At 36.5% G+C, this 27,982-nt stretch overlaps 1 protein-coding gene across 1 annotated transcript in view; it reads right to left on the bottom strand.

Moving 5' to 3' along the window:
• The window catches only part of Lrriq1 (leucine rich repeats and IQ motif containing 1), a 196,072-nt gene extending 169,382 nt beyond the window's left edge, over positions 1–26,690 (bottom strand). The window contains 7 exon segments of the mRNA XM_045152249.1: positions 2,035–2,109; positions 4,917–5,140; positions 5,872–6,031; positions 8,677–8,768; positions 17,376–17,487; positions 22,524–22,668; positions 26,652–26,690. Of these exon segments, the coding sequence (XP_045008184.1) occupies positions 2,035–2,109; positions 4,917–5,140; positions 5,872–6,031; positions 8,677–8,768; positions 17,376–17,487; positions 22,524–22,664 (804 nt within the window). The 5' untranslated portion in view covers positions 22,665–22,668; positions 26,652–26,690.
• Positions 26,691–27,982: the final 1,292 nt, after the last annotated feature.

Raw genomic sequence — 27,982 nt, 5'->3', positions numbered from 1 at the left:
GTCCTCTGTGTAGACCAGCCGACAGAAAACTGGAAAAAGCTATGCTGCATATAGTTCCATAAGAGAGAGAAATCACAAAATAGTGAACACCGCAAGTCTTAAATTTGGCCAGCCAGGCCAAATGAGCCAATGGGTGCAATAGTGACATGTCTGTTATGGGGGAAACCAACTGCTCTCTAATTGAACTGGAGGCCCACTCCATGGGAGGGAATACATGCCTGATGCAGAAAATCTATGATGGGGGAAGTTATGAGCCTGAGGGGCGTAACGTCTGCTGGTGTCTGGCTAAATGTATATACTGCGCTCACCAAACTGGCTGGTAAGCACTTCTCTTACTGTTCATACCCATGTATTAATGCTACTCTCACTTTTGGTTAGAGAAGCTTCTCTTTTCAGATGGTAGTGATCTTGGGATGGCTCAGAGGTCATAGTGTTGAGATGAAGTGACAGAGGAGTGTTCAACAATGGAACATCTCTATCATACCTTCCATGGTTCAGGGTCCATTGCAGATAAGGTGGCAGAAAGAACATAAGAGCCAGAGGAAGGGTAGAACAGCTTCCAATGCACTCTTCCAGAAACAAAATGGCCTGGATATTCATGACCTCACAGTGCCTGACAATACCTACACAAGTCTATCATAATTGGAGGAAAAGATGATGACATCCAAATAAAAGAGAGATTGATTTAGATGGGAGGGGGTATGATGGTGAGGGAAGTTACAAAGGGAAAGTGGGGAGGAAGGGAATTACCATGGTTTATTGTGTATACTTATGGAAGAGCTCAATAAAAATAAATAAATAAGAAAATAAGTGAAACTATTCAATTCAATGAAAATACTTTTGTCAGGCTGGAGAGATGGTTTAGCAGTTAAGCACTTGCCTGTGAAGCCTACGGACCCTGGTTCTAGGCTCAATTCCCCAGGACCCACTTCAGTAAGATGCACAATAGGGCGCATGTGTCTGGAGTTCCTTTGCAGAGGCTGGAGGCCCTGGAGCACCCATTCGCGCGCGCGCGCGTGCTCTCTCTCTCTCTCTCTCTCTCTCTCTCTCTCTCTCTCTCTCTCTGCCTTTCTCCCTCTGTCTATTGCTCTCAAATAAACAAAATTTAAAATAATTAAAGAAAATGCTTTTTATCCATGAGTAATAAAGTAAAGGCTCAAAGGAAGTATAAAGAAAGATATTTATATGTTTATATGGATAACAGGTTTATGGAATAGTGTGCCTAGTTTATGTTTGTACTTAAATAATATTACTTTGACATTTATTGTGATCCTTGGGCTTTAATTGGGTTTGGCAAGAGATGAATGGGAATAAGAGAAGATAACAGATGGGATGTGTTCAAATACAATACATATGTATAATATTGTCAAAATAAACTAAATTAAAGCACTATATGTAAAGAAAAAAATTAAGTTGTAATAAGAAATTTTAAGTGAAATGACAATAAAAAATTCATATAAATCTGTAAGTAAAATAATTTAAAAATTATTATTAAAATCATTTTCAATTCAAAATAGTTATAAATAATTGATTTCAATAAATACAGTATCATTTTATAGCAATACTTAAATGCTATAAAATGTTCCTAACGAGTTCATATTTACGACTTCTAATTTATAAAGATAGGTTTTTTTTGTTTGTTTGGTTGGTTGGTTTTTTTTGTTGTTTTTGTTTGTTTGTTTTTTTTTGGTTTTTCGAGGTAGGGTCTCACTCTAGCCCAAACTGACCTGGAATTCACTATGGAGTCTCAGGGTGGCCTTGGGCTCACAGTGATCCTCCTACCTCTGCCTCCCAAGTGTGGGATTAAAGTCATGCGCCCCCACGCCCACCTTATAAAGATAAAACTTATCAACATATCAAACAATTTTTATTTTAGGACATTCTATTTCAAGAAGCATTTCCAGTAATAAAATTTTAATGCTGTAATAAATTCCACTGCAAAGAGGCAACATGATCTTAAAAATGCCCCTTTCAAGCATAGCAATTCAATTCAAATGGAGAAATAACAATACTTTGATTCAAAACAATGCATACCTCGTGCTGTCTAGATTTTTCTTTCCACAGTTCCTCTTCTCTCTGGAGTTCATCATTCATTTTGTCCTGCTCTTGCTGAACAGAGAATCATGATGGAATATTATTATATTCAACTATCAAAGATTCTGTTAATTACATATGATTATTATATTCCATAATTATAAATTACAATAATTTCAATCTGCCAACAGACATAAGTTTTTATACTGAAATAAAAACTTTAGGGCTGGAGAGATGGCTTAGCCGTTAAGCGCTTGCCTGTGAAGCCTAAGGACCCCAGTTCGAGGCTCAGTTCCCCAGGTCCCACGTTAGCCAGATGCACAAGGGGGCGCACGCGTCTGGAGTTCGTTTGCAGAGGCTGGAAGCCCTGGCGCGCCCATTCTCTCTCTCTCCCTCTATCTGTCTTTCTCTCTGTGTCTGTTGCTCTCAAATAAATAAATTAAAAAAAAAAACAAACTTTAGAATCAAATCTAGTGTCAAACTAAAATATCATATAAACAACCTCTAGAGTTCCCATTATAAGGCCATATAAATGATTATAACCTAGTTAAGATTTTATTTATCTGTATAAGTTTCTCCACACTAACAAATATGTTGGACATAAGCACTGTTTTATAATTGCAAATGCTGCAAGTAGGGCCTGAGGAGGTTGTTCAGTGGTTAAAGGCACTTGCTTGCAAAGCTTGCAGACCTAGGTTCAATTATCTGGCATCCACACAAAATCACATGCAAATAGTGCCACAAGTATCTGGTGTCCATTTGCAGCAGCAAGAGACCTTGGCATGTCTATACACACACATGTGCAAATAAACATACTTTTTAAAAACTGAAAATGATACTTATGTTTTATATTACAATGGTGATCTTCCCACCTGATACCATTTATCTCATAGCATAAATTATTTCAGTAATGATTTTCTTTCAAGTAAGCTTTTATGTGCAAATATTTACTTAAGACTACATAATAAACATAAATTAGTGTAGCATCCCCTTAATCAAAATTTATGCCTTTAATATTAGGACACAATAATCTTATACAACTTTAGTATGATTAGTTTAACTATAACGTGTCATAGCAAGATGGTAAACTGAACTATAAGTAGGTGACTGTAGTAGTTTGAATGGATGGTCCCCAATATCTGCAGGATTTTACTAAAGTTTGAAATTTAGATTTGCAGCCGCCTGGATGGCAGAGGTGGCACTGTGTGCATATTTGGAATTCCAGTCTAAATATATGAAAAGTGCCTGAGCTTAGCCTGGGGTTCCAAAGTGTGTGTGCCTACTTTTTGGTGGTGTTTTGTGGCTTTTTTCTCTTGGCATGGACCTGTAAAAGCAGACCAGCTTCTTCTGTCATTATAGAACTCCCCCTGCTTCAATAAATCCCTTCTTCCCATAACCATACCTGGTTTGGAGGTTCATCCCAGTAACTGAGGCTGACTACTACAATGATCATAAAAAGCTTCATGGAAAATATTGTACTTAAAAATGACCAGATGTTCAAGACGAAAGCAGGTATTTAGTATTTATTGAGCATCTTGAATTACACAAATGATGGAAGCTATGTTTTTATGAAATACTTAATTTATAGATGCATTTCAAAAGAGAGCCAATGAGAAGCTAAAGATACCAGCAGAGTAAGCATGGGGTTGCTCATGTGAGAACACATTGAATGGCAGGAGGAAGGTGCAGAGAAAATGGATGCAAATGCTTCATAAATTCCCACCTGACTATATAGAAAGAAGTGGAAAATGTATCTGAATATTATATTATGTAAGTTATGAGGCCCTTTGACAGTACTTAAGCAGGGGAATAAAATGTATAAAGAGTAATTGAGGGGACTGAAGACACGGCTTAGCTGTTAAGGCACTTGTCTGCAAAACCTAAGAACCCAGTTTTGGCTCACCATAACCCACTGATGCCAGACACACAGCTGATGTTTGTTCAGAAGGTGACACATGCACACAAGGTGGTGCATGTGTCACGAGTTCAACTGCAGTGGAGGCCCTGGTACACCCATTCTCTCTCTCGCTCTCTGTCTGCCTCTTTCTCTCTGTCTGTCTCTCTCAAATAAATAAAAATAAACAACAAAAACATTTTTAAAAAATACACTTCAGAATCCAAAATAAGAACAAAGCCAAGAAAGGACCTGAGAATACAATATTGACAGATCATAAATATTCACTTCACTTGCTGGAGTTGTCATGAAGAAAACCTATTCAGACAGGACTAGATATGAGATAAAAAGTATAGTTGTAACAAAATCATTATTCTTTAAGAAGCTTCTCTTATAAGTAGAGTTAAAACACAGTAAATCAAAACATAATAAAAGTGATCATATGATTTTTGAGGGTTTTTTTATGTTTTAGAGATAAAAGAAAATTGAACTGATGAAATTGAAAACTGAATTGATAAAAAAAATAAAAGCATGAAGTTATTTTGGAGTAGTTCAGCATTGACATTCACCATTAGTTGTTTCCAGTACCAAGAGATAAAAACCCAAGCCAAACGTGGGTCATTTAAAAGTTGGACTGAATGCATTGCATTTTACATCATGACTGTTCATCAGTTTATGGGGACCAGGGGAGGAATGTGGTGGTTTGATTCAGGTGTCTCCCATAAACTTAGGTGTTCTAAATGCTAGGTTCCCAGCTGATGGAGATTTAGGAATTAACACCTCATGGCCTTGATAGACCCATTCTCTCCCTCTCTCTCTCTCTCTCTCTCTCTCTCTCTCTCTCTCTCTCTCTCTCTTATAAATAAATAATTTAAATCCTTGGGGAAAAAAAGATAAAAACCCATAGAATAATCTCAAACTGTATCATAATCCAGACCAGTACTTTTCAGAGCCAGTTATGCTCATAAAAGTGAATGAAATAATGTACCTTCTGAATATCCTCTAATTTTTTCCTTTCAAGTTCAAATTGTTGTATCCAGCAATGTCTCTTTTCCTCTTCTTCTTGAAATTTCTCTCTTTCCCTATCGCCCCATGCCTTGAGTGTTTCTTTCTCTTTGTCTTCTATCTCCTTTTGTTTGTCTTGCCAAGCTTCAAACGACTTCCTGCATCTTTCCTCTACTTCAAAGTATCCAAAATTCATATCGGAATCATCTGCATTCATGAAGAGGAACAAATGTATGATTCATAAAACCACGCCTATCAGAACTGATATAATCTAACATAAAAGTAATGTCAGAGCAAAGATATCACATGTACACATTTTCAAAGCTAAACTGTACTATGCAAAAATTTGATTTATGAAAATGCATGTATGTCTACAGCCATACCACCGTGGATATCGGAATACACAGAGACATTCCCCACTGTAGTCAATAAAAAAATAAAATAACCTGCTTTAAAATATGCCTTAAAATTAAAATAATATTATTTGGTGTATGTGTGCATGTGTTAATATGTAGTAAGTAATAGGAGATACTTAAAAAACTGAAAATTAACTAAATCATTGACAGTCATGTCCATGTAGTAGAAGTTAAGATACATTGATATCAAGTTAATAACTTAGAAGCCTTGGAAACACCTATGAGAACATGTAGTTAAGTGATTATTTAAAAAGCATATCTAGCCAGGCATGGTGGCACATGCCTTCAATCCCAGCACTTGGGAGGCAGAGGAAGGAGGATCACCATGAGTTCAAGGCCACCCTGAGGCTACATAGTGAGTTCCAGGTCAGCCTGGACTAAAGCAAAACCCTACCTCTAAAACCCAAAATAGGCATAATTATTTTCCAGCTTCATAACTATGTACTGAGACAAGTGCCAAAAACAAAATTACTTAGGACTAAATCATATAAAAGTAGTCAAAAAAGTCAAAGGCTAACCCACCTGCAAAAACAAGTACATCTTGAGGGTCAGGAACATCCTGAGGGTCAGTTACTTCCTGAGGGCCAGTAATATCCTGAGGGTCAGGCTGAGGAATCAAATCAGGCCTGGCACAATGGGTTTTCCTTCTCATAAATTCTTCTTTCTCTATTCCAGATAATACCTGAGATTTTAAAAGAATAAAAATTATGAAAGAGAACAAGAAAGACATAGTAAAACTAAGATTTTTATAAAACACATATCTATAAAGAATTGTACTTATATGAACCCTTTCTCAAATACATTCATAGGTCTGGAAAGTTGGCTCAGTGAATACAGGTACCTGCTTGCAAAGTCTGCCAGCCTGAGTTCAATTCGTCATTACCTATGCAAAACAAAGACTTACACACACACAGAGTACATATATGAAATATCAATAATTATTTTTCTTATGAGTAAAAATGTGCTTTCACATGTATTTTATCCTTTAATATTTTTATTAACTGTAACTGGTCTTTATTATTAATTTACAATATTCAATTATTCTGTTTGACTACTTCAAAATGTTTCTATAATTATGTGGTTGGCTTAGGAATTGAACCTGGGCCAGCAGGCTTTGCCAGCAAACACCTTCAATTTGCAAGGCATTTTCTAAGTTCCATGTTTATCTTTATTACCTGCAGTGTTTGATTATACTTATAAATTATTAATGTATTCAGTATGTTAACATAGAGAACTATTTTTCATCTCAACCTTAATTATGCCGAAGTCATAACTTTGATCAATACTTTCTATAATATTTCCACTACCAACTAGTTGGAAACATGAGGGCTGGCTCCATTGAAGTAACAGTATAACTCAGAATTAGTACTTCAAATTTGATTTTCCACAAAGAAAAGAGACATGGAATTTTTTTAATTCTTTTTTATTAATTAGTTTTGTACTCAGTGAATACAGTCAAGTTGGCACAATTGTTAGGCTCATCCACATCCAACCACCCGCCCCCCAGCCCCTCCTTGTTGAGGTATATAGGTTATGCATTGTGGAGTTAACCCACATTTATGGGTAGGAGAAATGCCTCTGTTTATTTGGCTAACTGATCCCCTCAGTGGAACAGGACCCATAGCTGGAGCTGGGAAACAAGTCAGAACCATATCCAAACATGAGCCCACTCTCCATTATCAAGCTACCACCAATGGTGGGCTACAAGAGGGCCTACACCTATTAAATTCTCTATAAAAAAAAAATAAGGGTTATCCAATTTGTCTAGTGCTAACTTTACTCTCTGTTGGAGAATCTGCTTCTTTTTCAGATAGACACATATCCTAAGACGAGAATCACCCCATCATACCTCAAAAGGGTCCCAGCTGAAACTAAGAATAATTGGCAAAACAAGCAAGGGTGCTGTTTTCTTGGTGAACCAGGTACCAGCACAAGGGTGAAGGAGATCAACTCCTACCAAATCAGATATCCAGATACCCAGAGGCTCCCAACACCTCATCACTGAAGAGACCAAAAAAGAGACATGTAATCTGGGTGTGGTGATGCATGTCTTTAAACCCAGCACTCGGGAGGCAGAGGTAGGAGGATTGACATGAGTTCGAGGCCACCCTGAGACTCCATAGTGAATTCCCAGTCACCCTAGGCCAGAGTGAGACCCTACCTCAAAAAACCAAAAAACAAGAAAAAAAAGAGACATGTAAAATTTAAGTTACATTATAACTCTCATAGAGTAGGAATAGTGTCAGATGCAATATATAACTTAAGAGGCAAAGAAATCAATCTAAGAAGTTAAATTGTACTAGTTTTTCCCTGAAACACATTTCTGAGGTTTTGAATTATGTAATATGCTATGCATCCCTTTAGTCTTATTGTTTTGGAATTTTTCCATTATCTGTTTTTTAAAATTAATATGAAATCTTCTAAAGTTTCTACACATCGTTTATTCTGTACTGGAACACAGGCCATTCCTAACAAAGTTAAAAACATAGAATGTATTCACTGTTTCCTCAAAAAATAATATAATACAACATAGTTATATGTCTTGTGCATGAGAACATTAAATTTTCAAATATTGAGGGCTCATGTCACTATTCTTAATAACTGTAATCTGAGTAGTTTTATATTATTTTGCTGGAATAAACACTAAAGCTAAAAAGTATTTGCTTGGGCTAGAGAGATGGCTTAGCTGTTAAGTGCTTGCCTGTGAAGACTAAGGACCCTGATTTGAGGCTTGATTCCTGAGGCGTAAGGACCCTAATTTGAGGCGGCTTGATTCCCAAGGACCCACATTAGCAGATGCACAAGGGGGTGCATGCATCGGGAGTTCATTTGCAATGGTTGGAGGTCCTTCCTCTCTCTCTCTCTCCTTCCCTCCCTTCCTCCCTCCCTCCTCCCCCCCCTTCTCTTCCCCCCTCTCTTTCTCTCTCTGTCTGTCACTCTCAAATAAATAAATATTGGGTAAAATGATCATCTTTTTCTTTTGGTTTTTCAAGATATATTTTTAATTTATTTATTAACAAGGAGAGAAAGAAGAGAGAGAGATAGAAAGAATGTGGGTGTTCCAGGGTCTTCATTCAGTACAAATGAACTCCAAATGCATGTGCCATTTTGTGTACCTGGCTTTGCATGGATCCTGAGAAAGTAAACAGATCTTTAAGCTTTGAAGGCACACACCTTAACTGCTCAGCCAACTCTCCAGCTCTAAAATGATCAAATTTTATCTGCAAATCAGTGAACATAAAACAAGGTGACCAACATCTTGCACAAGAGAAAAACATAAATTTTAAGTGTATACTGCATATTTTCAACAAAATATTAAATATATACCTTCATTAATTGTTCAGAACTGTCTTTGGATTCAGTTGATAACCCTACCCGTAAATGTATGTAGTTGCTTGAAAATGCTCCGTAACAACAACCTAGAAATGATGAAAAGAACTTAATTTCCAATAGTAAAATATATATATATTTCATCTTAATTTCTAGCAATATACTTTCTTCAGCAGTAATACAAATCAACTGAATAAAAAGGGCATTGAAGACATGGATTATAAGAGATTTGCTAACATTGTTATAAATATAAAAGCTGCAGAGTAAGTAGGCTTCAGCTCCCAATTCCCGACATCCCAGTTCCCTGGCTTCCAGTACCCCTACTGCTGATATGGGGCTGCATGGCCACTCCACAGGTGAGGCTGGAGTAGGCATGAACTCCCCCTTCCCTGGATCCTGGTTCCCTGACTCCTGGTTCCTCTGTGCTGTAGGGTACACACCTGTGGAGCCAATATGCCTGAGCTCCTAGTTCCTTACCTCTCAGTTCCCAGGTCCCCTGCTGCTTGGACCCTGAGAACTGGCAGCTTGACTGGCCACCTCCACACTCCTACATTTCTGTCCCAGTAACCCTCCACCAACCCTCAGTCAGGCCTGGTCTGTGAAACCCAGATCCAATATTCCTCCCTACTCCCACCACCCACATGCCCCATCAGGCACCCCAGCTTCCTCCTTGGCACCTCACTTCTGCCTCATATGGGGATCACATGAGCATGTGGCAAGCCCAAGGATAAATCTGTGCACCTCCACAGCCTGCTCAGCTGGGGTCTAGTGATGGAATTGGGGTAAAGGGCTACTGCTCCTGAGCCCACAGGCAAGGCATGGCTGTGATCACAAGCTAAAAAGATTCTGGACTTCCAAATCAGCTCTCCTATTAGCCACCAGCCCAAAGATGCTGGCACAGATGCAACCTCCACAACCTGCATATCTGTGGCTATAACCCCAACCCACTCGAATTCAGTTCAAACCTAAAACAGGACACTCACTGAAGACCCTACAAGGACAAATATCTGCTTCCTCCTTAATAAAACTTTTATACCTCCCAATGCAAAAAAAAAATTAAAGTCAACAAACTGAAAGATCTCCACCAAAGATGCTTACTCCCACAAGAGAAGTCTCCAATGAAAACATAGTGGAAATAACAGAAATTGAATCCTAAAGTGAAAGCACAATAAGCTATATGGCCCTAACCAAGTGGCTTGCTGAACTAGAAACAAATCACCAAAAAATACCTATAAAATCACATAAATGAAATGGACACAGCCTTCATCATTAGGCTTAACTTAATTGCGTAAAACCAGAGAGACCTCAAAAGAGAGATAAACAAATCAAAGGTGAGTCAACAAATAGAGGATCTCAACAACAAGCAAATTAAGCTTAATGAAGACATGATCAAATGTGAGAACAAATTCCAGGAAGCATCAAGAAAATTAAACCTCAACCTGAAATTGGACCTCAAAAGAGAGATGGACATTATGAAGAAAACCACAGCAGAAAATGAAAATCAAATACATCTTTTAAATGCCTCTCTAGAAGCCCTCAATAACAGAGTCAATCAAGTGAAAGAAAGAACCTCTGAGGAGGAAAATAAGACAGAAAAAAATCATTGGGAGTCTAAAAACATTGATAACACAGTAAAAAAAAAAAAAGTATAATACTGGCATAAAACATACATATGAACCAACGGAGCAGAACTGAAGACCAAGCCCTTAGTTCAAGCAACTGTAGCCACTTGATCTTTCACAAAAGCGCCAACAATATTTACTGGAAAATGTATAGCATCTTCAAAATATTGTGCCAGTCAAATTGGATAATTACATATAGAAAAATCAAACAAGACCCACTCCTCTTACCATGTACAAAAATCAACCCGAAATAGAAAAAAAAAAAATGTCAACATAAAACCTGAAACTCTTAATTTCCTGGAAGAAAATATAGAGGTAACTCTCCATGATATAGGAGTGGGAAAAGACTTCTGAACAAATCTCCAATAGCTCATGAATTAAAGTCATCCAACTAGTGGGGTTGCATGAAGCTAAACAGCATTTGTACAGCAAACACACCATAAACAGAGTGAACAAACTACCCAAAGAATAGGAGAAAATCTTCACCAGAAATACCAGTGATGGGGGCCTAATATCTAGATCAAGACTATCTAATATCAAGAAACTAAACTAAACAAAACAACAACAACAACAAAAAAAAAACAATCAAACAATCTACTAAAAAAAAAAATGGGGCTGAAAGCTAAATAGGGAATTCTCAGTGGAAGAAATACAAATAGCTAACACTTACTTAAGAAGATTTTCAGCATCCTTAGCCATCAGGAAAATGCAAATTAAAACACTATGAGACTCCACCTTACTCCAGTCAATGGAGCAATTATAAATCAAAAGACAATAAATGTTGGTAAGGATATAGGGAAAGAGGAACCCTTTCACTGAAGGTAGGGATGCAAACTTGTACAACCACTATGTAAATCAATACGGATACTCCTGAAAAAGATGAAATTAGGGCTACCAACTTATAGGCTCAACTCTTCAAGATAATTGCTTAGCCATGTCTATAGCTGCTCAATTGACAATAGCTAAAAACTGGAATCAACCCAGATTCCCATGATTTGATGATTTGACAATGAAGATGTGGGACATATATACAATGGAATTCTACTCAGCAGTAAGAAAAACATGTTACAATGAAATTTGTATGTGAATTGGAATAAAATTCAGTAGCAGAGGCTAGTACACTAGAAAGGGGCTATAAGTGAGGGAGGAGAGGAATGGACCTAAGGGGATGGTATTGTATATATGTAAGTAGAACAGATTACTGGGAGTTCAAAGGCCTAAGTGAGGTGTGGGGAAGAGATTGAGTAAAGGAAGAGTGGGGGAAGGATTAATTAAAATCTAACAGGGTATGAGTAAGTCATATGGAAACCTACTTTTTGGACAATGGTACATCTAGAAGCCATAGATTGTTACTAGAAAATTTTCTGTGCCAGGGATCGGATACTGTCCAGTGAATTGCTATCCAGAAAGATCCCTGATGAATCCAAAACATTACAGGCCATTGCCAAGGCTCAGTTTCCCACCAGGAATATATGGTAAGACTCAATTGTTGAAGACTCCACATACTTGGGCTGCAAGGTGACGGAGAAATTAAGCCGGAACTGAGCTGAAAACCTCCTTCCTGTAGATCAGATAAAAGAAAGCTGGAAAAAGCTATGCTACATGCACATCCATGGGAGAGAAAGAAGTCATCAGCAGAGATAAACAACAGTGGACACTGCAAGCCTTAAGTTGGGCCAGCCAGGCCAAATGAGCTAATGAGTGCAATAGTGGCATGTCTTTATGGGGGAACCAACCACCTTCTAATTTGACTGGAGGCCTGCTCCATGTGAGAGAATACATGCCTGAAACCTATGATGAGGGAAGTTATGAGCCCTAGGGATGTAATGCCTGATGATATCTGACTAAATGTACTTATAATGCTCACTAAGCTGCCTGGTGAGCACTTTTCTTAATGTTCATACTCATATATTACTGCTACTCACACTTTTGCCTAAAGAAGCTTCTCTTTTCAGATGGTGGTGACTTCTGGTATGACTCAAAAGGTGACATAGTGCTGAGAAGAAGTGACAGAGGAGTGCTCAGCACTGAAACATATCTATCACACCTTCCAAGGCTCAGGGTCCACTGCAAAAGAGGTGGTGGAAAGAATGTAAGAGCCAAAGGAAGGGTAGGGCTCCTTACAATACACTCTTCCAGACTCAAAATGACCTGAATATCCATGACCTCACAGTGCCTGCTACTACATACACAAGACCATTATAATAGGGGGAAAAGATGACTTCAAAATAAAAGACAGACTGATAGGGGGTGGGTATGATGGAGAGTGGAGTTGTGAAGGGGAAAGTAGAGGGCAGAGGGAAATATGATTTATTGTCAATAATTATGGAAGTTGTCAATAATAAAAAATAAAACTTGGGAAAAAAGAAAATGAACAGCCTTGAAACAGATCATACTAAGCAAACTGACATAAGCACAGAAAGATGAATGTTTCATGGTCTCCTTCATCTATGGTTGCTAACCTAGATCACTTTGAGTTGCACTCATACCTGACAGGCAAGTTAAGGGTCAGATAGGGAAGGAAATTTTTCAGGAAAGGCCAAATGGAGTGGGGAAGATACACATAAAACTAAATCCAAAATAAATTCATTCCATAGAAAATTTCTCCTGGATGATTGACTAAAAATGGTACAACTCTCAATAGGAATATGCAGGGATTGTCTGCTAAGAAGGGCCCTGGAGAGGGTGAGATGAAGCCTAACCCTAAAACATTTGTCTCTGGATTATAATTCCTATGACTAGAAATTGGTTACAACCCACACTGAGCAGTTGATCAGAGAGACCAACGAGGTCTCCAAAACAAGATAGGTTTCTGTCAAAGCACTTGATTACCCACCTGAGGTAAAAGACCCTATTGCTGAGGATATCAGATGCTGCTGACATAAAACATCAACACTGAAAGATCCAGCTGGAATCAGGAAGAAAGACATTTTCCAGATGGTTAGCCCATACAGTGCTCAAATGTGTTATATAAGCTGTGGGGGAAAATGGCCAACAACCTTATGTACTAGTAGGGGACACTGCACCTGGGCAATAGTGACACCTAGCCTAGGTGGGTAACGAATGGCTCTCTGATTGGCTATGAGATCCACTCAGTGAAAAGGAACCCATAACTGGAGCTGGGAACCAAGTCAGAATCATATGGAGACCAATAACATGGACTCCCTTGAGAAGCTTCCTCTACTATTTAGGCAAAAGAGAAGCTACATCCATAAAAACCTCTCTTAATTAACAAGGCTTATCCCACTGAACCTATGCTGACCTCATTCTCTACTGGAGAATATGTTATTCTTTTTCAGAAGCTAATGAGAACAAAGGAGATAAACCATACCTCAAACATGAGCCAGGGCCCAGGTGAAACCACAGAGGAACTGGCAACATAAACAAGAGTGCTGCTTCTATGGAAATCCTCTCCACCAGCACCAGGGTGATGGATGTAGACACTGAGGATACTCAAAACACGCCAAAGCAGAAATCCAGAAGCTGCTGAGAGCTCACTATTAAAGTATACTTACAACACACTCACAGAGGCTCGGAGAATTTTGTGAAAGAGGGGGTAGAAAGAGCCACAAAGTAGAAGGGAATGTCCAGAGGCAATGGCCCCCTTACAATGCTCTCAGATCTCATAACCCACAACTCCAGGGGTAATACCAGCAATACCACTTTGGAGGACCCCCAGAGGAATGGGGGCAGGGCAGAGAGAAATGATGGTACTAATACATGATGTGTCCATACAAAGTTTCTACTTAATAAATAAAAGCTATACAATAATTAAGTGAGATAATTTAAATTTTTTTCTAAGATAGCTCTTTAGCTACTAGATATAAATAAAGACCTTCAGCAAATAAAACAATAAATAAAAGCAACAAAGTTTCTAAGCCTGTAGCTCTGTCATTTTTCATATTCTAGACTAAGGTTTACTTCCCATGAATACATATCCATGGTTTGGTTTCACATTCCAATTAAAAATCAAGGAAGAGGGCTGGAGAGATGGCTTAGTGGTTAAGCGCTTGCCTGTGAAGCCTAAGGACCCCGGTTCGAGGCTCAGTTCCCCAAGTCCCACGTTAGCCAGATGCACAAGGGGGCACACACATCTGGAGTTCATTTGCAGAGGCTGGAAGCCCTGGTGTGCCCATTCTCTCTCTCTCTCCCTCTATCTGTCTTTCTCTCTGTCTCTGTTGCTCTCAAATAAATAAATAAAAAAAAAACTTTTTAAAAAAATCAAGGAAAAGCCTAAGGGTTACATGAGATTCTATCTATAACAAAACACAACAAAACAGTTATTAGAACCAAGAGGAGAATATGTATGAGTTGTTTTGGAGCATTGAACAGGTAATTATGAAATGTCTACTATATTGTAAATGTTCTATCTACAGAACATACTACTGTACTTAAAAACATAACTTTCTAATGGGGAGAGGTTAAAAAAAAAGTGAGAAATCAATATAAATCTACAGTGTGATATGTACTGTGTTCCAAATAAACAGGATAGTAGTAATAGGGGTAGACAGAGTTTCCTGCTGGAGTGGTTATGGAGAAAGACAGTGAGAAGATGCCATTTGACCTGAAGGATAAGAAGCCAGGCTTGCCAAGGCAGTGGATGTACACATGCCTTCAAAGTGCTTAGGTTTGAATAAAATGAGGGTAAAGAGTAGACATAGGTACTATTTAGAAATCTATGTCACCTTAATGCAAGAAGTACTCCACTGGACTGCCCTCCCCAGATAATGTGGCTCAGTGACTAAGGTGTTTAGTGTTTGTTCAACTCCCATACATCATGTCCAGTACCGAGTGCTAGAAAATTCAGAGGTACAAAAACAAATTGTCCCCACAGAATGTGTATTACTGGAAGAAGAGACAGATGACATATTAAATGAGTGACATGTTCAAATCAAGGAAGGTTTAATTCCACCTGCCACAAGCTAATAATATAGTACTGTACAAGACAATGAAAACACTTCAATACAAATTGGACATACGAAATCTTATGAGGTTCCAATTCAAAGCCTCAGAACACTCAGAAACCAAGTGGCATGCTCTGAGAAATTTAAGCTACATGAAACAGCCACATTTAGGTTCCTCCAGTTGAGAGCTACAGGTGAAGTTCACAGCCAGCAAACCACATCAGCTGCCAGGTATACAAATGAGCCATCTTGGAATTCCAATCCAGACAGGCATGCAAAGAACTGCAGATTTATGTCAACATTCAATTGCAAATGCATGAAAAAGTCAAGGAGGAACAGTCTAGTTGAGCTCAATCAACTGCCAGACCACAAAGACAATAAATTGTCAAACTCACTAATTTTCTTAACAATAAATATTCAAAACAGTTGCTCCACCCATCAAAAACAACAACAAAAAAGTCTTATTTATGGTTTAAGTTAGCCACAATTAAGCTAACTAAGCATCTCAATCCACAAATCTAAATGTATCTATAACACTAGCCTGTAATTCCTTTTGTATATATGTTTTACAGTTTTGATTAGAAACATAAAGCTTTTTAAAAATAAACTATTATCTAATGTGAAGGTTTTTTTTTTTTTTTCTGGAAAGGTTGTAAGAATTCATTTGCAAATGTTTTCCTAGTTTGATAACATTTAAAAGGACATTTTCTTAGCAGGGTGTGGTGGCACACACCTTTAATCCAGCACTCAGGAGGCAGAGGCAGAAGGATCATCATGAGTTAGAGGCCATTCTGAGACTACATAGTAAATTTCAGGTCAGCCTGGACTACAGTGAAACCCTATCTCAAAAAAACATAAATAAATAAATAAAAAAATGCCAGATATTTAAAAAAAATAGACTCTACTTTCCTAATTTACCATTTTTTTCATGATTTTTTGCAAATAATTCTGGTAATTTAGATTTCTTGGAAAACTATTTTCTCCATTGATATTGTCAAACCTATTTGATTAAGCCATAAATGGGAATTTCTGATCATTTGCTAAACCCCTATGCATGTCCTTTCAAGCCACTAATTTTCCACAGCTGTGTCCCTACACTTTGTACTATATAATTGCCACACCACATAAGCAGATGTAAAATGTACTGCATGTGCCTGGAGCTCATAAATAAATAAAAATTAAAAATTTTTTCCAGAATATGACCTCATTTCTATATTTAAGTCTCTCAGATCTGCTCCTATAACACTGCACTAATCTTTTAATAATCTAGTGTGACAATTAGTCACGTAGAGGGTGCATAAAGAATAGTCCTGACTAGAAGCATCACCCCAAATGTGGGTAGAACCAGTTCATAGACATTTTAACAATATGGCATGAAAATTTTCAATATTTGCTGCATGTATTATTGGATAAATCATAGTTCTGTTAACATTTAGATAATTATTCTTTATAATTAAATCAAGACATGGGTTGAAGACACTTGTTTGCAAAACTTTGCAGCCTGGGTTCAAGTCCTCAATACCACATAAAGCAGATTCACAAAGTGACACATGCATCTAGAATTTGTTTGCAGGAACAGGATTCCTGGTGTGCCCATTTTCTCTTTTTCTTTTTCTCTCTGTATGTGTGTATATATGTGTGTGTGTGTGTGTGTGTATACATATATGTGTATATATGTGTATGTATATATATATATTGCTTCCTCTCAAATAAATAATTTTTAAAAAATAAATAAGTAAACCAAACCATGATTAATTGTAGTTAAGACTTTCATCCCATGATTAAAAGAAATAAAATTAATCAGCTCAAGCCAATGAACAGTTAGGTTATGATACAAAGGTCATTTTTCCCAAAAAATATATGTATGCTGGTGTATTTAAAGCAGCTCTATTATTAATATGATTCCCTTTATGGAAAAGTAATAAAATGGATGACAAGAATTCATACTAGGAGAAAAACTATGGTTCTCAATATTTACAAATGACATGAGGAAAGCAGTCAGAATAAATGAATCAATTGAACCCCACAGTCAGTCCATAAATACATCTGAGATAAACATAGACATATGTACATAACAAGAGACAAGAAGTTTAGGAAAATTAGTTTAGTAAATTATAATGTATTCACTTTCAGAAAACTTACTGGCCAAGCAGTTGAAAAACATACTTACTAAAAGCATCAGGATCTTCTAAATCCTGCAGGATGAGTTCTTCCGTGGCTTTTCTCTTGTTCTGTATGACACTGATGCAGTGAAGCATTGACTCTGGCAGCTCATCCAAACCCTGGAAAAGGATAAGAAATCACACCTGAGAGGGGACACAGAGAGGATATGCAAGAGGACAATATGAGGGGATGTGCAGTAAACTTCATCATTAATTTTTTTTAAGTTTTTAAAAAAATAACATAACACTTCTGCTCTTTTTTGGTCAAAGAATCTAGTCTTTTACAGATAGCACTGAAAACATGAAAGAACCAAATACCATCAACAGGATAAGAAAAGATGGCTGATTGTCTAGCACTACACTAGCCACCTCTAGTATATCTGCCAAGACTCAGGAGATATCACAGAGGAAGCAGTTATTTAAGCTCGAGTTCTGCTCTCACTGCTAGCCTTACAACCAGCTGCAGGGAGATGGAGATGGACACTGAGAATAAGCAAAAATCATCAAAGCAGAAACTCAGAGGTTGCAGAGAGCTCAACACTAAAATAGATGAATATAACTCACAGAAGAGGAGGCAGAAAGATTGTAAGAGCCACAAGATGAGAATGAGTATTCAGAGGCACTGCCCTGCTACCTCCACAGAGACTGACATGTATTTATAACTGCATGGTCAATATCAGCAACTTCACTGAGAAGGGCCCTCTGTGGAATAGGGTCAGGACAGAAGGAATTATAAAAGGCTAAAACAGGGGGAATGTGGCCAACAGGTGATTTTTTTTTCATTCAGTAAAATTCATAATTAACTTAAAAAACATGACAGGGAAAAATCACAATTATGTATGAAATACTGTATCCTTTATTTTACACCAAAATTGAACAAAAGATGCAAATGAGGTAGCAGGCCCTATAGAAAGAATATAGTTAAAAGAAATATTATTTGATTCATTTTATAATTTATGTTGAGGTGGTTATGCATTCTTGGAAGCCCTAAGGAAACAAATAAAAATTATTGTCTATAAATCAATTTCATCAATTTTATTACAAGGCTACATGTTTTTAAATGCCTGTATTATTTAAGTTTATTGATCAGTCAATCCCAACAACAAATAAATATTCTTAATTATGGGTCAAAGCTATGAAGTGGTTTTTTTTTCTCCAAATTATAACAAATAACTAATACCTTAGATAACTGTTGTATTCTAAAACTTACTTTGTAGGTGTCAGAGATAAGTGAATTTATGAACTATTATAGCACGTCTACTCATATAGCATATGTAAAAATGAACATTTTATAAATAGATAAATATATTAATATTGGTATATATCATGTCAAAATTAAGTATTTCCCAACAAACAGCACACCTAGATATAAAATATAATAAAAATTAATAACATTCATATAAACTAACATTGAAAATACCTTGAAATACTTTTAATAATCCAAAGTTACAAATCTAGAAATGGTGACAAGAAAGGCTTTCCTAAGAGATCTAAAACACAAGGGGATTGAATTAACGTAAGTGCTTATGATATAGAAGAATATTAAATGTGCTTGATTTCATCTACATACAAGAACGTTTTGTGTCATATTGCACTTGCAGGTTTTCACATTTTCAAACATCTGTTGGTCTTTATTATAACTATCATTGCTTAGCTTTGACAAGAAACATCAGAATATAAAGTTAAGGAAACTGGGCATGGTGGTGCACACCTTTAATCCCAGCACTCAGGAGGAAGGAAGGAAGAGGTAGGAGGATAGCTGTGAGTTCAAGGCCACCCTGAAACTACATGGTGAATTCCAGGTCAGCCTGGGCTAGAGTGAGACCCTACCTCAAAAAACAAAACAAACAAACAACAAAAAAAAGAATATAAAGTTAAGGGCTGGAGAGATGGCTTAACAATTAAGGCACTTGCCTGCAAAGCCAAAGGACCCAGGTTTGATTCCCCAGGACCCACGTAAGCCAGATACACAAAGTAGCACATGCCTCTGGAGTTCATTTCCAGTGGTTGGAGATCCTGGTATGCTCTCTCTCTCTTTCTTTCAAATAAACAAAAATAACAAACAAACATATATATACACATATATACATATATATATACATACATATATATATATTTACTTATTTATATATGTATGTATATATATATGTATATATGTGTGTATAATTTGTATATATATATGCATACATACATATGTATAATATTTATTATATATATGGAATATAAAGTTAAAATATCACCTTTCCTCTTAGTAGGACAAAAAGGCAAACAGATTTCTATGTCCTAAAAATGAGTCTTAGTATTGACAAACATGATAATTGTACTCTTTTGTTCTCTGTACTGGAGTGAGATTCTTAATGAAGAAGTCTTTTGTACTGGGGATATGGTTTAGCAGTTAAAGGTGCTTGCTTCCAGCCTACATTCAATTATCCAGTACCCAAGCAAAGCAAATACACAAAGCGGCACATCCATCTGGGGTTCATTTGCAGTGGCAAGAGGCTAAGATGTCCCCAAACATTAATTATTTTTCTTCCTTTTTCTCTCTCTCTGCAAGTAAATAAGTAAAAATATGTTTGAAGGGCAGGAAAGATGGTTCAATATTTAATGTGCTTGTCTGAAAAGCCTAACAACCCAGGTTCAATTTCCCAATGCCCATGTAAAGCAGATACACAGTGCCAAATGCATCTGGAATTCGTTTTCAGCACTTGGATGCCCTGGTGCACCCATTTTCTCTCTCTCTCTCTCTGCCCTCTTCTCTGTCTGCTTGCAAATGAAATTATTTTTAAAAGTATTTGGGGAATGGAGAGATGGCATATCTCTTAAGGCACTTGTCTGTGGAGTCTAAGGAAACAGATTCAATTCCCCAGCACCTACTTAAGCCATATGCACAAGGTAGTGCATGTATCTGGAGTTCATCTACAGTGGCTAGAGGCCTTGCATGCCCATTCTCTCTATCTGCCTCTTTCCCTTTACCTCTTCCTCCCCGCTCAAATATAAATAAATAAATAGATATTTAGATAAATAAATAAATAAACTATTTTAAAAGGTTTTTTTGTTTTGTTTTGTTTTTGGAGATAGGGTCTCATTGTAGCCCAGGCTGGCCTGGAAATCACTATGGAGTCTCAGGGTGGCCTCGAGCTCATGGCAATCCTCCTACCTCTGCCTCCTGAGTGCTGGGATTAAAGGTGTGCACCACCATGCCCGGCTTAAAAGTTTTTTTAAGAAGAAAAAAGAAGTTTTTTTAAAAGACCCCTGGAGAACAGAAGTTGCTATTACATAAAGTGTAAGCTTTAATCCTCAAATATTTCATCCTGAGTTAATAATTTGCTCCTCTGGTAATAATCCTTATTTTGAATGATGCAAATACTTGCATCTTTAGTCAAGGAAGGACACTAAAATGTATTCTTTTATCTTTATGTATAAATATGTAATGAATACAACAAAATATATTATTCTACTAGATTTTGTACACAACTAAATCTTCATTTTAATCTCACTTAAATTATGTATATATAAAAGACAGAGTAAAATAAAAATTATTTTTCTATAGGTAACAGATGACTGTAACACAATTTTGATTAATAAGGAAAGCAGAACAGCTGGTGAAGTAGCACAGCAGTAAAGCACTTGTCTAATGTGAGTGACCATGAACCACTCTCCACTCCCCCCCAAAAAAGAAAAATTATAATGCTAGTTTTAAAACCTCACAATAAAAATTCCTGTTGAAAATCTTAGTTGAACATAAGACCTGAAAGCAGAAGGGGGATTACATTCAGTGAGGTGGTGGGGAGGACCAGTGGGAGGAAGAAGAGACAGCAATAGAGGGAAACTGGGAGCAAAGTGTGGGGAAAAAAAAAAAAAAATATATATATATATATATATATATATATATATATATATATATATATATGTATATATGTATATACACGTACATATATAGGCATATACAAAGAGAGGGAAATGTCACGATAAAACCCATGATTTTGTTCACTAACTAAAAGATTAGTTGAGCCAGGCATGGTGGCGCAAGCCTTTAATCCACCTCTCAGGAGGCAGGAAGCAGAAGTAGTAGGATCACCATGAGTACAAGTCCAACTTGAGACTACATAGTGAATTCCAGGTCCACCTAGGCTACAGTGAGACTCTATCTCAAAAAACATAAGTAAATAAATAAAAGATGAGTTGAGAAATTTTTGAAACAATAGGATTTCACCTCATTTAGTATTTAAAATGAAAACAAAATCCTAGGGACAAAATTAGCAGAATACTGAATAATATATATCTCTTGATATATCATAGGTTATAATAGTCACTTTTCTTGTTGCTATGACAAAACACATGATAAGAAGCAATTTAATGAAGAAAGGGTTCATTTCAGTTTACAGATTGAGATTAAAGTCCACCTTGGCAGGAAAACTTGGGAACAAGAAAGTGAGATAGCTAATTACACTGCATTCACAGTCAGAAGGCAGAGAGAGAAATGCTTTGGCCAGCTTCTGTTCTCCGTTTGATTCGGTCCAGATAATGGTGCCACCCACATTTAGGGTGGGTCTTCCCACCTTAATTAACCCCATCTAGACAGAACAAGCCCAGAGGCTTATGTTTTAGGTGATTGTAGATGTTGTCAAATTGACAATCAATCTTAAGTATAACTTGTGTATAAATATGTGCAGAAAATATATGACAAACTGAGAATATAAGAAACACTAGAAATGTTAGTATGTAGAAGAAAAATTCAAACTATATATACATTTCATAACATTCTTGCAAATAATTTCTGATTACACATTTTACTATAAGTGAATGTATTCACAAGTGAAATTATTGAGCATATATACATTGAGAAAAACACAGAAAATTAGGCAACTTATCTGATTCCAAAAATAATTTACAAAAGGCTTTATTTCCATGTTATCTGTTCCCATTAAAGTGTCCATAATTAAGTTTTAAAAATGATTCAATATGTGTAATCAATTTTTACAAAGTGAACATACATAGGTAATCTGTTTGATATATCTTCATATTTCATGTCCATATATGTATATTATTTATAACAGTAAGTCATAAAACGAGATATGAAAAAAACACAAAAAGTAATATTTCTACTGAAAATCCTACTTGAATTCAAAGATTTAAAGCTAAAACACAACACTTACAGTATCACTCCCATCACTCTCAGTGTCTGATACTGAATCACTTTCAATCTCATCTTTTTCCAAAGAGGAAATGCTGATTTTATCCAGTTCAGCTTCTATTTCTTCTTTGAGTTTTGCATCTTCATCATCACTGTCCTCCATATTTCTTAATAATAAAAAACAGAACTTAATAGAAATAACAAGTATAATATACTTCCAGCTATCATTTCTTTAATCTGCCATACAAATCCAGCATGCTGTATATATGCCTTTCAATTTCAAGCATATATTATATCACATTATAGTTGCACTATAAGCTCAACAACATTTGTTTTAGCTATCTACTCAATTTTTAAATAATTGACTGAGAGTCATGTACTACTCTTTTATTTCTTTTTTAATTTTTTTTGTTTATTTTTATTTACTTATTTGACAGCAACAGACAGACAGAGATAGAAAGATATAGAGAGAAAGAATGGGCACACCAAGGCCTCCAGCCACTGCAAATGAACTCCAGATGCATGCACCACCTTATGCATCTGGCTTAAGTGGGAACTGGGGAACTGAGCCTAGAACTGGGGTCCTTAGGCCTCATGGGCAAGCACTTAACTGCTAAGCCATCATCTCTCCAGCCCCTTTTATCTCTTTAAGGGAGAAATTACATCAATGGACAGATATTATCCAAAGCTATAAATCCTCAAGTTAAAACTTATCCTCAAGAATTGAGTTCATTGAAATAAAATCTTTGAGTGCTGACTACTTACTGATTAATATACTGATTAAAAAGCCTAAATCTATATCTGATATTACTGTACATTCCTTGACTCAAAATTATAGTAATTCTGCCTTAGAAAGTAACAATTTTTGCTAGCACATACTGGCAGAAAAATGACATATAGTCTAAAATTCATTGTATGTATATCCTTAATGCTTTAAATGGATACAGATAACCAATTTACATTATTGATGATCTTTACCACAAAATAACACAATGAAGATCATTGTATATACATACATACATACATATATATACACACACACATACACACAAAGCAGGTTTGAATAGGTTCTCATAACCATCTTCAGCCATTAGGTAAATAAGTGATAGGAACAGAATCTTAATTTACAGTTGCTAAATCCAGACTTCATGCTCTTCCCACTAATACAAGGTTTAAAAATCAAGTTGACCTTCTCAAGGAATCCCTCTATATATCACTTAGCCCAATAGTCTTCAATTGTAGCTCATGACTCATGAATTAATCAAAAAATCAACAAGTTTTAATTAAAGTACAGAATAAGAAATTTTAAGCCAGTATAGAAAGTAAAATACAATTGTAATATGTAGACTAAGAATAACTATTATTTTGGTTTCTATCATTAAGGATCTATATATGTATAGAAACATGAGTACAATGTTCGTGCAGTACATGTTTTTTGTTACCAGATTTCCTGAAAATCTCAGACATTAAAGTTTGAAAATACATTAGACTGAATAATTTCCATAGCATTGTTATGATCATTCAGTCTTTTCTCAGCAATGCTAGGTGCTGCATTTAACACTAATTGAGAAAATTAATTCAGTGTTCTCAGACTTTAAAGTTTAGATAACAGAGAAAATAAGCAATTGTATTTTCTTGTTTCTTTTCACATCACTTTTAATTCATCTTACTGAGAGAAACTCCTCTTCCTATAGGCCTATCCACCCACCTACACTCTAAATTGACAACTTGTACATTCCATTCATTATTCCCTGTGCTGTCTGCCTCATCACTCACTTTATTTCTCTGCATTCCTCTCCATGTAAACACAAACTAGTCTCTCTCAAGTTGAGAAAACTTCACCTATGCCAGCCTCTCCTTTAGGTATTAGCATCTTTCTGTTACATAAGTGATTTAGTAACCGTTGTCTACATGATGTTTGAATGCCTGGACATTTATCCAAGAAATGAAAAGTTAAATGCATCCCAGAACATGTAAGCTAAAATTCCCAACTGCTATATTCACACTAGTTCTAAAGTAAAATCAACCAAATGTTCATAATATCCTTATCATTCATATAATACTATTCAAGAAAAATGGGGTGAGCTATTGATAACTGCTAATAACTGATCAATTTTCATGTAACTATGCTGACTTAAAAAGCCAAAGCAAATTATTAGCATATCATTTGATTATATTTATATAAAACACTGAACTATCATATAACTGAAGTGAGATGAGTGTTTGGGAAGCTGAGAGAGGCAGGGCAACAGGGAGATGGTTATGGTTATAAAGTAACATGATAGACTTCTGGGTTAGAACTATTCAAATATTGTAGTGGTTGACAACTGAACACCACCAACTGATGACATTTGTGTGGAACATATTACTCATAGATGAGTATAAAATCCCAGGGAATCTCAATAAAATTAGTGGATCGTATCAATGTCAGGATGCTGATTATATTATACTACAGATCACAAAGATCTTACCACTGGAAAAAACTGAACAAAGTATACAAAAGTATGTATTATTTCATAAAACTGGTTTCATGTTTATAGCTACCTCAATAAAAATTCAATTAAAGCTACCCTAAGCAGACAGTAATAAAGGTTAGATAAGTTATCATGAACACAGAGAATGCTATACAAGTTATAAGAATACGTACATTTATTATCCACTTTTGGAGAGGCAGCCAATAAAGACAATTTAATAATGACAAAAATATATGCACAGTTAAGATTTTAAGTAACTAGATGTACACATTTTTAGACATAGAAACCTCTTTCTAGAAGAAATTGGAGAAATTTTTAATATTTTAATACCTGTTAACTGACTGTTCGTGTATTTAATATACACTACTTCTATAATTGTTGAACCTCTCTGAAATATTTCTAATTTTATCTGAAATCCTCTCTCTCCAAAAGAAATGAAAACAAAGTGTCCTGTAACTGAATTCAAAGTACAATTATAAAGTTTTTTAAGGTGAAAAGTAAAGCCTTAATGTGCCACAAAAGAACACAGACAAGAGTAACAATCATTTTCGCTATATGCCCCCTTTTATTTACCTTCTGACACTGCAGGCCAACCTCACCCACTATTTCTGTATCACACACAAACATAAGTGTAAATTTTCTAAGTAGAACTTTTAAAGAGAGAAACAAAACAGGAAAGTTGTTGATGTATCTGATTTAACCCCTATTATCCAAATATTGTTTCAATATATAATCAGTATAAAAACTATTGTTTCTACCACTTTTACCCAAAACTGAAGTTGTAACTCAGGGACGTGATGGTGCTAGGTAAGGGCTCTACCACAAGCTCATTCTCAACCCTAAAGCTAAGATAAATGTAAAAATTTACATTCTTGTTTTGCTTACTAACCCTTTGAAATCTGGCGTGTATTTTTTTATACCTACAACATTTGTAATTTTGGGCGACTTTCATTTCCAGTCTTCAATGCCCTTCTAGGATACAGCTTCCCCACATGGATTCCACTACTTCAAGTTGATAATGACTTTAAGAAGTGAATGCAGATGATTGGGCTTCTGCGTGAGAAGGAAAATACTTAGTAGCAGAGGCCAGTAAGTTTTAAAAGGAGATATAAAGGGAAGAGAAAGGAAGGGAGGACGGTACTTAATAGGTTGGTATTGTATATATGTAAGTACAATGATTGAGATGGGGAGGTAATATAATGGAGAATGGAATTTCAAAGGGGAAAGTGTGTGGGGGGGGGGGAGGGAGGATATTACCATGGGATATTTTTTTTTATATAATCATGGAAAATGTTAATAAAAATTAAATTAAAAAAAAAGAAGTGAATGCCACGGGAAATGGAAGAGCAATCTATTTCATAAAGCAGCAATAAATGCGGAATGTAGAAGGAATGGGGAGAGGGAGGAGAGGGCGTAGGGAGGGGGGAGGAAGAGAGAGAGGGAGAGAGAGATTGAGAGATGGGTGTATGGGGAAGAGGCATCATAGAAAAGATGGATGGGAAAGGTAGGGGTCCCAAAGAGTGACTGTGAGAGGCGCCCTAGCTGGTCTGATAGACATTTAGCTTTCAGGAGAACTAAGAAAATGCCTAGCATGGTATCCCCGGTTCCGGGAAGCCCAAGGTCCTCTCGGGTGGCAGCACCAGCCCCCCCGCACCCCCGAGTCCGGCCGCGCTCACCCTCAGGCTGCGGAATCCCCTGCTTCGTCCTCCGATGGCGCCTAAACAAACCGTTACCATGACAGCAGCCAATCCCAGCGGAGACCCAGCGGCAGGGTTTACAGGTGCTCAAGAAGGACAAAGTACTCTGATTCTAAACTGGAACACGCACTGCAATTTCAGGAGGCGAACCAAAAGTGTAACTTTATTTCCAGGTAGATTCTGATACTTACAAAGGTTAGGAAAATATTAAACGGAGACATGGAATTTTGCTATAAATTCTCAAGTAGAGATAACCTGACTTTCAACTGAGCTATCCATATGTAGGCGTGGCTGAGTTACTAGTATAGAAATTGCCTCAACTCTGTTTCCAGATGTTGACCTGTGCGACCTGGAGTTGCTTGCTTGCCATGACAATACTGTGTGCATCTGGCGTACATGGGTATTGGGGAAGCAAACCTAGGTCCTTTGTCTTTGCAGGCAAGCACCTTAATCGCTAAACCATCTCTCCAGCCTGAGAAGCATACTTTTATATTCTTCTTTTACACATGATTACACTAAGGCTTGAAAATTTTATCAACAGAATAGTTTATATTTCTGGATTTGTATACAAATTCTAACACGTACTAACTGGGTAAACATGGGCACGTTATCTTACCACCCTAAGTCTCACTCCTAACTAACAACAGTGAAGGTAATAAATAGCATAAGAATGCCAGATTTGCAAATGTTTGACGATTGGTGGACTAAATTAAAATTATAGATTGTACAAGTGTTCTACCGTCATGAGATCAATGTTTTAAGCTCTACAGACTTGGGCTCGACTTTCATAACCAGCACTTCACCACCCTAATACTGCCATTTCTACTTCCTGTCAGATCTGTAATGATCTGACTCTATTTTCTATCCCTTGCACCATCCTGCAGCGTTAAACCACATTCCTTTCATTAATTATATTAAACTGTGTCAATTGTCTTCTTGTTCCTTTGCTCTCTGTCCCTCAACTAGACATGTAATTCAGATTTATTTGTTCATAGGCATTAATATTTAAGTTTGGTAAGCACCTACTCGGTCATCTCTTTCTAGTCACATTTCTTGGTATTTAACATGTAACATAAGAACAAATGTGCTATTTGAGTTTCTTGAACTAGAGGTAAATAACCCTCATGAACAGAATAATTACTGTAAAACATCCACCCTTATAGCATTCATGGTTTTAAAATATCTTTCCTGTTGGACAATTAAATTATCTGGGAACTATCAAAGAAATGCCACACCATAAACTTATTTGGTTAAGCTTAGGACAAATAGTCTGTTAATAGCAAAAGAAAATATGAGGCTTCCATATCACA

The sequence above is a fragment of the Jaculus jaculus genome, chromosome 6 (assembly GCF_020740685.1).
Source record: "Jaculus jaculus isolate mJacJac1 chromosome 6, mJacJac1.mat.Y.cur, whole genome shotgun sequence".
In the NCBI taxonomy this organism is placed as follows: Eukaryota; Metazoa; Chordata; class Mammalia; order Rodentia; family Dipodidae; genus Jaculus; species Jaculus jaculus.
Note: the sequence above shows the minus strand (reverse complement) of the source record. Positions and strands in the feature narration are given on the sequence as shown.